This window comes from Phaseolus vulgaris, chromosome 5 (assembly GCF_000499845.2).
Source record: "Phaseolus vulgaris cultivar G19833 chromosome 5, P. vulgaris v2.0, whole genome shotgun sequence".
NCBI lineage: Eukaryota > Viridiplantae > Streptophyta > Magnoliopsida > Fabales > Fabaceae > Phaseolus > Phaseolus vulgaris.
The window spans coordinates 3668452-3684533 of NC_023755.2; the positions used below are offsets into that span (position 1 = coordinate 3668452).

At 34.3% G+C, this 16082-nt stretch overlaps 2 protein-coding genes and 1 pseudogene across 2 annotated transcripts; 2 read left to right on the top strand and 1 right to left on the bottom strand.

Annotated features, from left to right (window-relative positions):
- Window positions 1-926: 926 nt before the first annotated feature.
- Window positions 927-6585, top strand: LOC137834887 (ribulose-1,5 bisphosphate carboxylase/oxygenase large subunit N-methyltransferase, chloroplastic-like; annotated as a pseudogene).
- On the top strand, window positions 1041-1436 carry LOC137836142 (uncharacterized). The gene has a single exon (XM_068644998.1). It carries the CDS (start codon window positions 1041-1043, stop codon window positions 1434-1436), a length of 396 nt encoding a protein of 131 aa, XP_068501099.1.
- Window positions 6586-12647: 6062 nt separating the features above from the next.
- On the bottom strand, window positions 12648-15830 carry LOC137836217 (alpha-L-arabinofuranosidase 1-like). Its single transcript, XM_068645061.1, has 14 exons — window positions 15667-15830; window positions 15312-15572; window positions 15058-15176; window positions 14808-14961; window positions 14481-14696; window positions 14353-14398; window positions 14225-14277; window positions 14001-14145; window positions 13782-13900; window positions 13629-13700; window positions 13434-13537; window positions 13287-13343; window positions 12861-13200; window positions 12648-12788 (listed from the first exon to the last, which is right to left on the bottom strand). Exons 1-14 carry the CDS (start codon window positions 15802-15804, stop codon window positions 12687-12689), a joined length of 1926 nt encoding a protein of 641 aa, XP_068501162.1. The 5' UTR covers window positions 15805-15830; the 3' UTR covers window positions 12648-12686.
- Window positions 15831-16082: the final 252 nt, after the last annotated feature.

The following is a 16082-nucleotide window of genomic DNA, read 5'->3' on the forward strand; positions in this document are numbered from 1 at the left end:
GTTATTATTTGTACACTTATATTAAAATTCAAAATTCAAAATTTAAAATTTAAAATTTTACTTTTAAAAAAGAAGTCACAAAATAATAAATATCCTCCTCTCATATACTTTTAAAATAATAAAATAAAATATAAATATAAAGATAAAATTAAAATAAAATAAAATAAAATAAAAGTTAATAGAAAAATTCCTTTTATATATAGGTATAGATAAAAGAAAAAAAAAATAAATCTGTAAAATAATATAATAAAATATTTCTATAAGAATAAAATATAAAATAAAAATAAAAATTAATATATAAAAAAATAAGAAAAAAAAAATATATACCGAAAACAATTAAAAAAGGGGAATCAGGTATATATAGAATATATAGATAAAAGAAAAAAGATATAGATTTGTAAAATAATAAAATAAAATATTTTTATAAGAATAAAATAGAAATAAAATAAAATAAGAAATATATATATATATATATATATATATATATATATATATATATGAATCTATTAAAAAAAATCCCTTTATTGATATAGAAAAAATAAAAAGTCAAAATGACAAATATTCCGTTTCATATATTTTTAAAATAATAAAATAAAATATAAGTACAAAGATAAAATTAGAATAAAATAAAATGAAAACCCATGGTATAGATAAAAGAAAAAAGATATAAATCTGTAAAATAATAAAATAAATTATTTTTATAAGAATATAATAGAAATAAAATAAAATATTAATATATAAAGATAAAAAATAAAATAAAATATATATACGAGAAGCAAAAGAGGAATACCATATAGATTATTTCTTTTAATATTTTGTTGTCTAATCTTTGAATTCAATTTCAATATTAATTTTGTTTAAACAGTGACTGAGATTATAGTAAATATAAATATATAAATAGTGAATGGTTGTTATAGAAGCAGAGACAAGGGTTTTAGGTTTTAAAATTTAGAGGGTTTAAGGAAGTTTTAAGGAGAGCATAGCATCTGTTCTCTCTTTCCTTCTTCTTATTGTCGGTGTTTGTTTTATCTTGCGACACCATGTCCACACCTCCGAAGGAAGTTCCGAAGGAAGCTCCGAAGGAACAATCCGGTGCGAAAGCGCAGGATCTCCTCGCCGATCCGGCAGGTTCGGAGCCCCCCCAAGCAGAGGAAGAGGAAGAGGAAGAAGAAGGAGAGTGCGGGTTCTGCCTCTTCATGAAAGGGGGCGGCTGCCGCGACGCCTTCATCGGATGGGAGAAGTGCGTCCAAGAAGCCGAGACCAACGACGATGACCTCCTCGAGAAGTGCGCCCATGTCACCGCCGCCTTGAAGCAGTGTATGGACGCCCACTCCGACTACTACGAGCCCCTCCTCCGCGCTGAGAAGCTCGCCGAAGAACAGGCCATTGTTGAATTGGAAAAGGAAAACGTAAATTCCCAGCAAGACCAAAAGTAAGTTACAACTCATTTAACTTTAATACAGGTAAAAATGAAAAAGTTGATTTTAGCTTATGAAAGAGGTTTGATTCATTTTACCATTTTTTTTCTCTTATTAGTTTTTTTAGCCTGATTCTTAAACCTAAAGCAGGATTTCTGCTTTAACTCTTGTAGTTCTGTTGTATTTCCATTTCCATTTTGAAATAAATAAATAGTTTGGCTTTGGTTACCTAAAGAAGTTTTACATGCCACGACGAATGATCTCTAAGCTGCCAACAATGCTGATCATGGCTTGTCTATGCAAGGATAATTTGAAATTCAATATTGTCTGTAACCATGCAAACCTTAACAAGACATTCAGCACCTGTGTATGGTTTCAACAAATCATCAACTTCCACAAATAAAACTCACTAAAAAAGCAATCCATATTGTCTAATGAGAATGGTATATATACTATGAGAGTATGTTTAAGTGAATTTTTTCAATAGAAGAAAATAAGTAATTTAAGAAACTCTCTCATATTAGTTTCTCCAAATTCACTTTTTAAATTTGTTCATATAAAAGTTCAGCTATAAGTAACCCATGTAAGATATTATAATGTGTTTAAGATAAAGAGTTTTTTGTTTTGCTCAACTTTATCATAACTCAAACACATACTTAGATTCTTCACAGTAACATTGTATTATTAGCATTTCTCATTTCTACTTAATGTCGAACTCAAACACAAATTTGGATTCTTCACAGAAACATCATATTATTAGCATAGACCTATGTTTAAGTAACAATTAAATTTTTGTTTAACATAGTTTATACAAGCAGCGACAATTCAAACTACAATCTGAGTGTGTAGATTATTTTTTAGAAAGAAAAGCAGAAATTCAACATAAACATCTTGGAAAATATCCAAGTCGAATAAGTTTTTGTTCCCGTTGTTAAGTTCATACCATAGCTGCGAAATAGACACTTTTATGAGGGAGTAGGAGTTTGTCTCTGAGCCATCGGTTCTTGGAATCTATGCCAAGGTCCCAATATGTGGAGAAAATGGCTGTAGATATTGAGAATATCCAGGCCAGGTCCCAATAAATAGCAGCAGCAAGATGGAAAGAATCTTATCCACATCCGCAACGTAGGAGAGGATCGAAGTCTGGTCTTAGAAACACAACACAGCACAATATACAAAAGCAGTAACCAGAGAAAAATGGCTAGTGTCTTTCCTGCATGTTCAGGTTCTGCTTCTCTTTTTTCAAGGCACAAACTTCTTCCCCTTTGCAGCCAAGGGGTCTCCTCTACACCTAAAAACCCCACTCTCTGCCAAATGTGTAGCTTCTCTGGGAACTGAGATATCAGTGCCTCCAGCAGTTGACACTTTCTGGCTGTGGCTCAAGGAAGAGGGTGTTGTCTCTCGCTAAACACCAGTGAAGCCTGGTATGGGGCCAGAAGGCCTAGGATTGGTTGCACTCAAAAGACATTTCTAGGAATGAGGTTGTGTTACAGGTGCCCAAGAGGCTATGGATTAACCCTGATGCTGTGGCAGCTTCAGAGATTGGGAAAGTGTGTAGTGGATTGAAGCCTTGGTTGGCTGTTGCGTTGTTTCTGATAAGAGAGAGGTCAAATGATGATTCTCTTTGGAAGCACTACTTCAGTATTCTGCCCAAGGAAACTGGCTCTACTATATATTGGTGGGGTTCTTTTGGTTTGCTTGTTAAACATGCTTAATGGGGATTTTGGTTGTTTCCATGTGGTTGGTTGATTTAGTTAGTAAATTGGTTATTCCAGTGCAGGTCAGAGGAGGAGCTCTCAGAGCTACAAGGTTAGTTAGTTACTTGGTTGTGTCAATGTTTTAATGCAAAATAATGTAAATAAATGGTGAAAAGATTGTGCTTTGGAGTAGTTACCATTGGAAATGCTTGTTTTGTGCTGAGGTTTTCAGTACTACTGATTCAACTGATTCGTATAGGGACTCAACTTCTGAGCACAACACTGAGTGTGAAAGAGTATGTAAAGAGCGAATTTAGGAGACTGGAAGAAGAAATTATACTCCCTAATAGGAAGCTTTTCCCTTCTCCTATTACAATTGATGATTTTTTCTGGGCATTTGGAATTCTAAGATCAAGGGCAATTTCTCGCCTTTGCAATGAAAATCTAGTTGTGATTCCATTTGCTGACTTGGTAAGGTCCTTTTCATTTTCTCTCTTTCTGTCATGAGCAGAGAGATAAACATGAGCATATCAATTTAATTGTTTGGAGATCAAATGAAGAAAAATCTGTCATTTTAAGAGGATTAACTGTGAAATGAGTAGATATTACAGGAATACCAACTTTTACTCGTTTTGTGTCTGATATTGTATATTCCAAATTGAATTTGTGGATCAGATAAACCATAGTGCCAGTGTGACTACAGAAGATCATGCTTATGAAATTAAAGGAGCAGCAGGCCTTTTCTCCTGGGATTACCTATTTTCCCTAAGGAGCCCCCTTTCCCTCAAGGCTGAGGACCAGGTAAAGTACCCTTGCGTCTAATTTTTTTTCTTTTCTCATCTTTTAACCATGATGCAATTTTACCAAGAATTTATCGAAATTGATAGTTTTTAAGAAATTTACCTTATAATCGTTCCAAAATAACACGATTTTATTGTGAACAATTCAGAGAATTCGTGTGGAGAATCTGTGTTTGACTCACTATTTTGATTAATCTTAATCTAAGTTTTTTTTTTAATTTAAATGAAGTGGTATAACACTGACACGATCTCTAATATATAGTTTGATGCACAACAATTGTTTTATTGTAATTTGATTATAATAGTTATAAATAAATTATTATGGAGGTTAATGTAAATTGTTATAATGTTAACTTAAAACATGAATAAAAAAATAGAATTGTTATCAATTATTTCAAATAAAATGTTCCAAATTTTAATATGGTAGTTTGAATTTTTTTTATCTAAACACAATGTGAAGTGATATCAACATCTACTATTTCAATAATTGTTTTAATAAAAGCAAACAAACTTATTTATACATAATGTGTAAAGGGTGCATGACTTATATATAAACAATCGGAGTCATGTCTTTTGTGTAAACTTCATCTAAAATAAAAAGAAAACAAATGAATCAAACTCGTGTAACACAACTTTTCCTCCTAGTGACACAAATCTAAGGTCATATCCTACTTGCACAACTTCTTCACAATGAGGTTTCGTGGCATGATTTACCCATATGAATAAATTTTCTAAAAATAGCCAATTTTGGTAATTTCTTTGTAAAATTGCATCATTTTCGTTAAAAAAACCTATTATATACTTTCATAATAAATGTATCAATGTCCATGTAAGGAGTTTTAGCCGATAGGGGCAAGATAGTATCTAAGAAGCTTATATATGAACTATCAAGCCAGCTCTTATTAGTAAAAAGGAAAAAGAAGTGTGTTTCGAACCAGGACATGTTTGAGCAAACTTTTCCGTAAGAATTTTCAAAGAGAAAAAGAAATAAGAAGAAAATGAAATGTACTTCTCCATAACTTAAAATTTGCTTATGCATGAACAAATTGTAAAACTTCTCTCATCAGTTTCTCTACATCTTTAATGTTTTACTTGTTGCTTAAGCTAATAATCTGTCGAAGAATTTCATGTCATTTTTTCTTTTTATTCTGTACAAGTCCTTGAGGAGAACTCTGTCAATGATGTATTTGGAAGAAGGATCCGTGCAATTGGTGACATAAAATGCAATGGAATATACTTACACATAACAATGGAAGGAACTTTTTACTGTAGGTGTTTATCCAATATGATTTGAATAAAAGCAATGTCAAGCTGGCTCTGGACTACGGTTTCATTGAACCAAATTCAGACCGGAATGCATATACCTTGACACTGCAGATATCTGAATCAGACCCCTTTTTTGGTGACAAACTGGACATTGCTGAGTCCAATGGTTTTGGTGAGACAGCATACTTTGACATCTTCTACAACCTTCCACTTCCACCAGGGCTGCTTCCATATCTGAGACTAGTAGCTCTAGGTGGCACTGATGCTTTCCTTTAGGTGTCAATATTTAGAAATTCCATTTGGGGTCATCTTGAATTGCCTGTGAGCCGTGACAATGAAGAGCTAATATGCAGAGTGATTAGAGAGACCTGCAAAACTGCCCTTGCTGCTTATCATACAACCATTGAAGAGGTATGATTTGTATATATTACTTTAGGGGAGGAAAACCATGCACATTAAAACATTGCCCTCTTGTTTATAGGTATAAAGTATCTCTATATCCCATTTATAGGACACCTTATACTGGATAAGGTATCATTATATCCTTATCACGGACACTTCTCGAGGAACCACATGACATCTTACAATGCACATTCACAGTGTGTGTGGAAGAGAGGAGAAAAAATATGGACTATAAAGCATTTTCATTTGTTTGATGGGAAAGAATGTGGAAAGCAAAGGAACAAAAAAAACCGTCTTTTAGAAAGAAAATTTTAAAATTTTCTTTACTTCCATATTCTCTCCAATTCATATTCATTTATTTTTCTCAAACCACTTTCTTTCCTCCCAATCGAAAGGAACCTAAATTGTGACAATTTTGATGCTGATTGAGCTCTACAAATAACTAACAAAGCACGTGAATGGCAGGATCAAAAGTTGAAAGCAGCAAAGCTAGATTCAAGACTTGCTATAGCAGTGGGAATTAGAGAAGGGGAGAAGCAGCTCCTGCAGCAAATTGACGAGATCTTTAAGGAGAAAGAATTGGAATTGGCCGAGTTAGAATATTATCAAGAAAGGAGGCTCAAGGACCTTGGACTTTGCGGGGAAAATGGTGATAAAAGATGAGGCAACCAAGATGTTCATGGTCGTGGGACAACTATCTATGTTATTAATATCCAAAACAAAACGTGCAAGTGAACAGAAAACTGCCTTAAGTGAGTAGATACAAACATATCACAATTAATATATATATATATATATATATATATATAGATTTATTTTATAAAATAAGTTAAAATGGAAACAGATAAAGGCTAGAAGTTGAGTTTTATGTAAGGTTAATGTGCACATTAGTTTCAACTTATAATGGTACAAGTAAACTATCTTACATGTGAAATTGGCTCTTCTAAAGTGAGAAATTCACTTAAGAGAGTACAATGAGATGCTATACCTGTCGGTTAGAAAATCAACAATTAAGATATCTTTAATCACAATCTTAATTGTTGGTGTCTCATTCAATGGCCTTAGATTCTTACTTTTTGTTGGGAAAATTAAAACTAATTCCCACGTGGAGATACAAAATGGATACTTGTGATAACAATAAGCACACAAAAGAAAATAGAGCAAAATAGAATAATAAAAGGTATCTCCATTCATAGGTTCGAGATTCACATCTATGAATTGAAAGGTTTGAATGATTCATTATCTAATCTGTTATTAGAGTCAATAGGTCTTCAAATCTTTTATTTGAGAAAAAGGAAATCCTTATTATTGGATGACCAAAATACTTTTCAAAAATTGAAATTTTATTCAATAAGGATCAAGTAAAAAGAATTAAAAAGTGCTTCTTAAATTATTTTTCTCTATACAATTACGAAATATACATGATAATTAATAGAATGAAAGGAATGTTGTTATAAGAATAAAATGAAACAAATAAAATAAAATAAAACCTCCAGTTATAAAGAGGAATCGTATGTAGGTAGAGATTATAGAAAATATTCATATAATTTTTTTTTGAATAGGACAAACCTTATGCATTACTCCACAAAGAAAACTAGAAATCCACCCTATAACAAAAATATATTAGGCAAAATACTAAAAAATATACAAAATAATAATAAGGGAAAAAAATTGAATTATTATAAATTAAAATAAGGTAAGCATGTTAGTGATACGTGCACGTGAAATAGTGTCTCAGGGTTCAATGTCTTCCTCTTTCAATGTTATTCTAATTGAAGTTTCTCTGTGTTTGAAGATTGTGAATAAGTAATAATAAAAATGAATAAAAGATAGTGCCTCGGGATAGTAGGTAGGAAGTAACAGGTAGCAATTATCAGGTAACAATTTGCAGGTAGCAAGTAGTAGATAGGAGAGGTACCAGGTAACCGATAGCATGTAATAGGTAGCAGGTAACAGGTAGTAGGTAGCAGGCAACAGGTAGTAGGTAGTATGGAGCAGACATGTAACATGTAACAGGTAGCAAGTAGCAGGTAATAGGTAACAAGTAATAGGTATGAGGTAACATGTAATAAGGAACACGTAGCAAGTAACATGTAGTAGGTAGCATGTAGCAGTTGGCAGGTGACAGGTAACATGTAGTAGGTAACAGGTAGAATGTAGCAAGTAACAAGTAACATGTGGCATGTAACTAGTAGAGGTAATAGGTAGCATGTAGCAGGTAACAAGTAACACGTAACAAGTAGCAGGTAAAAGGTATCAAGTAGTAGGTAACAGGTAGCACGTAGCACGTAGTAGGTAGCAGGTAAAAAGTAACATATAACAGGTAGCAGGTAGCATAATAGGTAAAAGGTAACAAATAACAGGTAACATGTAGCAGGTAACATGTAGGACGTAGCAGGTAGGACGTAGGACGTAGGACGTAGGACGTAGGACGTAGGACGTAGGACGTAGGACGTAGTAGGTAGTAGGTAGTAGGTAGTAGGTAGTAGGTAGTAGGTAGCAGGTAGTAGGTAGTAAGTAAAAGGTAGCAGGTAGCAAAACATGTAACAAATATCAGGTAGCAGGTAAAAAGTATCAAGTAGTAAGTAACAGGTAGCAGAACATGTAACAGGTAGCAGGTAGCAGAACATGTAACAGGTAGCAGGTAGCGGAACATGTAACAGGTAGTAGGTAGCGGAACATGTAACAGGTAGCAGGTAGCAGGTAGCAGGTAGTAGAACATGTAAAATGTAACAGGTAAAATGTAACAGGTAACAGGTAACATATAGGAAGGTAACAGGTAACATATAGGAAGGTAACAGGGTAACAGGTAACATGTAGGAAGGTAACATGTAACAAGTACAAGGAACATGTAACAGGTAGGAAGGTAACAAGTAACAAGTAACAGGTAACATGTAGCAGATAACAGGTAGGAAGGTAACAAGTAGCAGATAACAGGTAGGAAGGTAACAAGTAGCAGGTAGCAATTTGCAGGTAGTAGGTAGTAGGTGGGAAGTAACAGGTAGCAATTATCAGGTAACAGTTTGCAAGTAACAGGTAGTTGATAAGAGAGGTACCAGGTAACAGATAACATGTAATAGGTAGCAGGTAACAGGTAGTAGGTAGCAGGCAACAGGTAGTAGGTAGTATGGAGCAGACATGTAACATGTAACAGGTAGCAAGTAGCAGGTAATAGGTAACAAGTAATAGGTATGAGGTAACATGTAATAAGGAACACGTAGCAAGTAACATGTAGTAGGTAGCATGTAGCAGTTGGCAGGTGGCAGGTAACATGTAGTAGGTAACAGGTAGAATGTAGCAAGTAGCAAGTAACATGTGGCATGTAACTAGTAGAGGTAATAGGTAGCATGTAGCAGGTAACAAGTAACACGTAACAAGTAGCAGGTAAAAGGTATCAAGTAGTAGGTAACAGGTAGCACGTAGCACGTAGTAGGTAGCAGGTAAAAAGTAACATATAACAGGTAGCAGGTAGCAGAATAGGTAAAAGGTAACAAATAACAGGTAACATGTAGCAGGTAACATGTAGGACGTAGCAGGTAGGACGTAGGACGTAGGACGTAGGACGTAGGACGTAGGACGTAGTAGGTAGTAGGTAGTAGGTAGTAGGTAGTAGGTAGTAGGTAGCAGGTAGTAGGTAGTAAGTAAAAGGTAGCAGGTAGCAAAACATGTAACAAATATCAGGTAGCAGGTAAAAAGTATCAAGTAGTAAGTAACAGGTAGCAGAACATGTAACAGGTAGCAGGTAGCAGAACATGTAACAGGTAGCAGGTAGCGGAACATGTAACAGGTAGTAGGTAGCGGAACATGTAACAGGTAGCAGGTAGCAGGTAGCAGGTAGTAGAACATGTAAAATGTAACAGGTAACAGGTAACATATAGGAAGGTAACAGGGTAACAGGTAACATGTAGGAAGGTAACATGTAACAAGTACAAGGAACATGTAACAGGTAGGAAGGTAACAAGTAACAAGTAACAGGTAACATGTAGCAGATAACAGGTAGGAAGGTAACAAGTAGCAGATAACAGGTAGGAAGGTAACAAGTAGCAGGTAGCAATTTGCAGGTAGTAGGTAGTAGGTGGGAAGTAACAGGTAGCAATTATCAGGTAACAGTTTGCAAGTAACAGGTAGTTGATAAGAGAGGTACCAGGTAACAGATAACATGTAATAGGTAGCAGTTAGCAAGTAGTATGTAGCAGACAACAGGTAGTAGGTAGTATGGAGCAGGCATGTAACAAGTAACATGTAACAGGTAGCAGGTAATAGGTAACAAGTAGTAGGTAGGAGATAACAGGTAATGAGAAACAAGTAGCAAGTAGCAGAGCAGGTAGCAGGGAGCAGGGAGCAGAGCAGGTAGCAGGTAGCAGGTAGCAGGTAGCAGGTAGCAGGTAGCAGGTAGCAGGTAGCAGGTAGCAGGTAGCAGGTAGCAGGTAGCAGGTAGCAGGTAGCAGGTAGCAGGTAGCATGTAGCAGGTAACATGTAACAGGTAGCAGGTAGCAGGTAACAGGTAGCAGGTAGCAGGTAGCAGGTAGCAGGTAAAAGGTAACATGTACTAAGTAGCAGGTAACAGGTACTAAGTAGCAAACAGGTAACAAGTAACAAGTAACAGGTAACAGGTAACAGGTAGAAGGTAACAGGCAGTAGGTAACAGGTAGTAGGTAACATGTAGTAGGTAGGAGATAACAGGTAATGAGGAGCAGGTAGCAGAGCAGGTAACAGGTAGCAGGTAACAGGTAACAAGTAACATGTACTAAGTAACAAGTAACATGTACTAAGTAACAGGTAACATGTACTAAGTAACAGGTAACATGTACTAAGTAGCAGGTAACAGGTAACAGGTAACATGTACTAAGTAACAGGTAACAAGTAACAGGTAACAGGTAACAGGTAACAGAGGTAGGTAGGTAAACAGGTAGGCAGGTAAACAGGTAGGCAGGTAAACAGGTAGGCAGGTAAACAGGTAAACAGGTAAACAGGTAGGTAAGTAAACAGGTAGGCAGGTAAACAGGTAGGCAGGTAAACAGGTAAACAGGTAACAGGTAAGACATAACATAACAGGTAAAAGGTAAAAGATAAAAGGTAGCAGGTAGCAGATAATGGGTAAAAGGTAATAGATTAAAGGTAATGGGTAAAAGGTAATAGATAACTGGTAAAAGGTAATATGGGGGGATTGGACCAAAACTCATATAATATATGATACCAATGAAAATACTATCTATGAATAATAAAGCCTAAGTTAGCAAGCTTATTAGCACAAGTATTTCCTTCACGAAAATTGTGAGAAACCCTAAACCTAATTTTCTCGCAATAATTAAGACATGTGTTCCACCTATTACAAAGCATCCAAGGAACATTAGTCCTAGTAGTAAATGCAGCACAAACCAAGGCAAAATCGCATTTAAGCCATAAACTAATAAGACCCATCTTTTGAGTTTGTTCAATAGCATATATAACTCCATAAAATCAGCAAGCAAAGCAATTTGAACATGAAGGAAAATAGAGAAACCACCAATAAATCCCCCCATACTCCTACAAAAAATACCACCACAAGCAGTAAGACCAGGAGAACCCCTAATAGCAACATCAATGTTTATTTTAACCCAACTTGGAGAAGGAAACTCTCATTGAACAGGAAGAGGAGATAAAACTCTAATACTATGAGTAATATACCAAAAAGCTTAAGCACATTGAAATCAAACATATAATTTCACATAGAACTTTTAGACGAATTATCCATTAGACAAGTGAAATCTTAATAACCGAAATGGCCCTAGAAAATCAATTTTAACCTGAAATATAACATAATTTCTTATATGCCATATCATCCAAATAGAAAAAGTTATCACAAGTTTATTCAAATTAACCAAATGACTACCATCACTGGTAATAAAAGAAAGGAGATCATCCACATTAGAGAAATGAGAAATAAGGAAAATTTGCCGAACCCAACTCCAAATATACATAACATTAAGACATTTAAAAAAATAAATGGTGAATAGATTCCTCCTGCTCTTCACAAATACCTATACGGTGAATGTGCTGATCTGTAGGTAGTCATCCATAATTTTTTTTTTCAAAGAATATATATGAAGACCAAATGAGTTTACGAAATGATTGTATAGTAGAAACTATTTAGAATATAAAGTAGTTAGTGGCTAAATCCTTGGTAACTAATTATTATATACCATTTAAAAACTATTTTATAAATTTTTATTAATAATAAAAACTATTTTAGATATAATAATTTTTTAGTTTATAAAACTGTTTTTAATTTAATTGATATAGTAACTAATTATTTTAGTATTTAAAATTAGTTTTTATTTAATATTTTATATTAGTGTATATATATAGTAAAATTTGTAAACAAATTCAATAAAACTTATAACAATTTATATCATGGACGCAACTATAAAAATCAAAGTCTTAGTAATCTTATAAAAAAACAAAATACATATGAATTAAAAAGCATTAAGTTGCACTTTATAAGTTTTGTTAGAATTTCTAATTACTTAAAAATGACACTTGATCATAGATACTAGAATATTAATACCATCTCCAATATATTAAAGAAGTTTTATATGACACTATCATTCCCATCTTTTAACTTTTTTGTTTCCGTCCATTCATTAATAATCATTCCAAATAACCTAAAAAATTGTTCAAATTTAAAGAGATCAAACCATTTATTTACCTCTAAAAACATATTCGTTTAAGGTTTGTGTATAATGGGATAAATAACTTATTATAGTAATTTTATAACATATTAATAATTTCAAATTCCATTTAAATTTTTTTAAAAATTGGAACTTTTTTTTATCTGTATTTTTTTCAATCTCATCTTGATTAAAATGTCGTCGATTTTGTTAACTAAATTTAGATCAATGCATCATCAACTCACTTTTTATTTTTTAAATTCTAACTCATTTTTTGACAAATATTTGGCATAATTTGGGTTTTAGAAATTATTTTTTAAAGGATTCACGGTAGGAAAAAATTGTAAACATATTGGTAAAACATATGTATAAAGCCAAATATAATAAAAAGAAATAAACTAGAATAAATAAAAATTAAAAGAAAATATATATATTATTTATTTGATGAGAAAATCAAATAATATAACTAAGATCAAATGATGTGATCGAATAAGGAGCAAGTAAAACATTCATGTCTTCACTAGCATTCTCCAGAGAAGTGTGTTGTGGCACAATCTGCATTACAAACAAACCATTGAAGATACACATTTGTTGTATGTGCATATATAATATATGTATAATACTCACCTTATTTGGTTCTGAAAAGGAATTTTCTTCTTTCACGTTAGGTCCTGTGATCACTGTTTTGGTTGCCCCAGATGATTGCACCTTTGAATCCAGTCCAGTTACAGAAAATCTGAAGTTTTGTGGATCACTGCCAAAGTTCACCACCTTCACTCTCATGTACTTGTTCTTGTCTGTAGCATTTGTGTACTCAATTGCTGATGCAACAATGTAGTTGGAAGAGGTTTGAAGAGTTGAATCAAGCAAAGTGGCTCCGCTTGAAGTGGTGAAAAGATGTTGAAGCCAATAGCTAGGAGTTCCATAGCTTTCATGAGAGTTAAACACAATTGCATCCGGTGTCCACCTACACAGTAACTCAAAATTAAACACTATGAATCCATAGAAACAATACAACAATAATGTTGAAATGAAAAAGAATAAGAAAATCACTTTTTGTCGTTGGTGTTTACAAAGAGGGGTGCATAGCAAACCATGTGGACGACATCACTGTTTTGAAGAAGAAGAAGAAAACAATTCAGTTATGGCGAAGAAGAAAATGAGATAATTCATGAATGAAGAAAATGAGATGTGATCAACCTATTCTTTTCCAATCCAATGAGGAATGCAGCTTCGGCTATGGCAGCCAGAAGAGTTCCATTCCCAGCGTCTGATTGCCAAACAGCATACTCACTCACAAAAGCCTGCCAGCATAATCAAACTTCATCTTCTCTCACCATAACCATTTAATAATCACATCATTATAAATATAAATACTCAAATATATATTCAAACCTTTGGACCATATCGTGGTGCGTCATCGAATATGGTATGCTTAGAAAACATCTCGTTGGCGTGTGAATAAATCTAAAAAAGGTATGCAAAAACATTAACAAAGGGTTGTTGTGGATAATTATTGTTACAAAATAGAAGTTGAAGAAAAGTTACATGAAAATCGTAGAAATCTGCTGGATGGTCCAAGGGTTTTTGAGAGGCATCGCAGTTTGAGATGATCTGGATATCTGGATAAGCGTGCTTGATGGCATCATAAAATTTAAGGTAGTTTCCTGTGTAGTAATAAAACCAACAGTTTCGTGTTCATGTTTGGTAAAAAGAGACATCAAAGAGGGAAAGAAAAGAAAAGAAAAGAAAAGCTCATGTAAATACCACGATACTTAGACATGGCGCACTCTTCGTTTCCAATGGCAACAATTCTCAAATCGAATGGCTCGGGATGTCCCATGGAAGCCCTGAGAGATCCCCATTTTGATCTTGCTGAACCTTTTGCAAACTCAAGTCCATCTAGTGCTTCCTGTTTCAAAAACCAGTAACTTCCTATTTACAACTACAAATCTCAAATTTTGCTAAAGATAAAGTGAAGCAACTCTCACTTGAATAAAAGGTGCTATAAGAGGTGTATCCACTTCATCGTTCAGGCTCAGACCTATAAACCAAATATTTGATGAAGTAAGAAATCAGAGTGAAAAACTAAATGATAATTTTAGTTAACGAAATGTACCATTGTTAAACACCCAGATTGGCAATGCACCGATATCCTCAGAAAACTGAAAGGAAGGAGAAAGATGATAAGTCTTTGGATTGATAATAAGAAGAAGAAAGAAGAAAAAGAGAAGAAAGAAGGTGTACTTGGAGGCCCTCGAAATAACCAAAACCATCATCAGTCCAATAATCCCAAACGTCTCCATAGTGTCCTGGTCTCTCCTCCCATGCTCCAACACTGTCTTTCCATCTGAATGCGTTTCTCATGTAACCTCCTTCCACAAAACACCCACCTGGGAATCTGAAAAATCTAGGTTTAAGATCGGCCACCATCTGAGCAAGGTCCTTTCGTAAACCATGACCCTGTGGAAACACAATACTAACACAGTCACAACAAAAGATTGCATTGCATGCATGACCATGTCATCTTCTCTTCATAATCTAACACGTGATGCATGCACCATGCATACTTACCTTGTATGTGTCTAAGGGCATGGCTGAAACTTGGTCTAACCATAACACTCCTTTCTTGGTGGTTGTTATTTGAAGACTTGCATTGTGGTCTGTGGCCTTTGCTTCAAGCACACTCTCCATTCTTCTCCACTCTGTAACATTCTGATCAGAAGACCTACCACCATTTCACCAATACACAACTCAGCACAGCACAGTGTAAAATAAATAATTGTAGTTTATAAGGATAATCGTGCATATCATAAATGCATACCTAATGTTGTTTGATGCCAACGTTTCGTTATCAGATCCAATAAATGAGACGTCAAGATCAATCCAACCACTTGCTTTGACAAAGAACACTACTTTATACTTGTGTGCTTTCTCAATATTCTGATGAAAAACATTAAACAAACATTAAAAAAAAAGGGTTGTTGAGGTGAAAGTTGGCACGACTTCTTCACGTTCTCACAACTTCACAAATAGTTTTATCAAAAAGCCTTAAAAAAAGAAAGAAAAAGCACTGACCATGCCCCAAAAACCAGGGTTGGAGATACCAACAGCCCCAGGTGGACAAAATTTGGGTCCATCACAGAGAACATTGATACGCACTGCAACTTTGTTTCGATCAAAGCAAGAGCTACGATCGGTTGAAACCTCTATGCTTGAATCATCTCCAACTACTGTCCATGGAAATATAGTTGAGGGAACACTTTGCCCTCCAGCTTCGAAACCTCTGTTGCTCACAAGCTCACCCCACAGTCCCCCAGCACCTGCATGGTTGATTTCCTGCCAAACATTCCAACACAATTCAATCAAACCTTCTTCATACACTCTAACAATTCACATTGTTTACGAATGAATCTAAACAAAACTCAATCACCTCAAAAAATGCTCCGAAGAAGGTATCTGGAATTTTTCTTCCTTTGGAAGCATCTATATGCAAGGTTGATGTTTCATCAGCATAACAGTAAACAGTGAAGAATGTCAAGTAAACCAGAAAGATCTTCAGAGACATCATTTTTTTTATTTTTTTTCTGTTTTCGTGCCCACTTTTCTTATCTGGTTGCTTCTTCTTCCATAACTATATTTATAGGAAAACAAGTACGATTCAGTTTCTGATTTTAATACTTCTAGTATTATTCATGTGTTATAAATTATATTTGTAAAGATTTAGTAGTTGCTAAGCACCTCTCATTATATATATATATGATATTTTTTTTTATAATTGATATTTTTTATAGAAATCGGAAAAGAGTATGTATTAATTTTAAAAAAAAACATATTATCTTAACATGT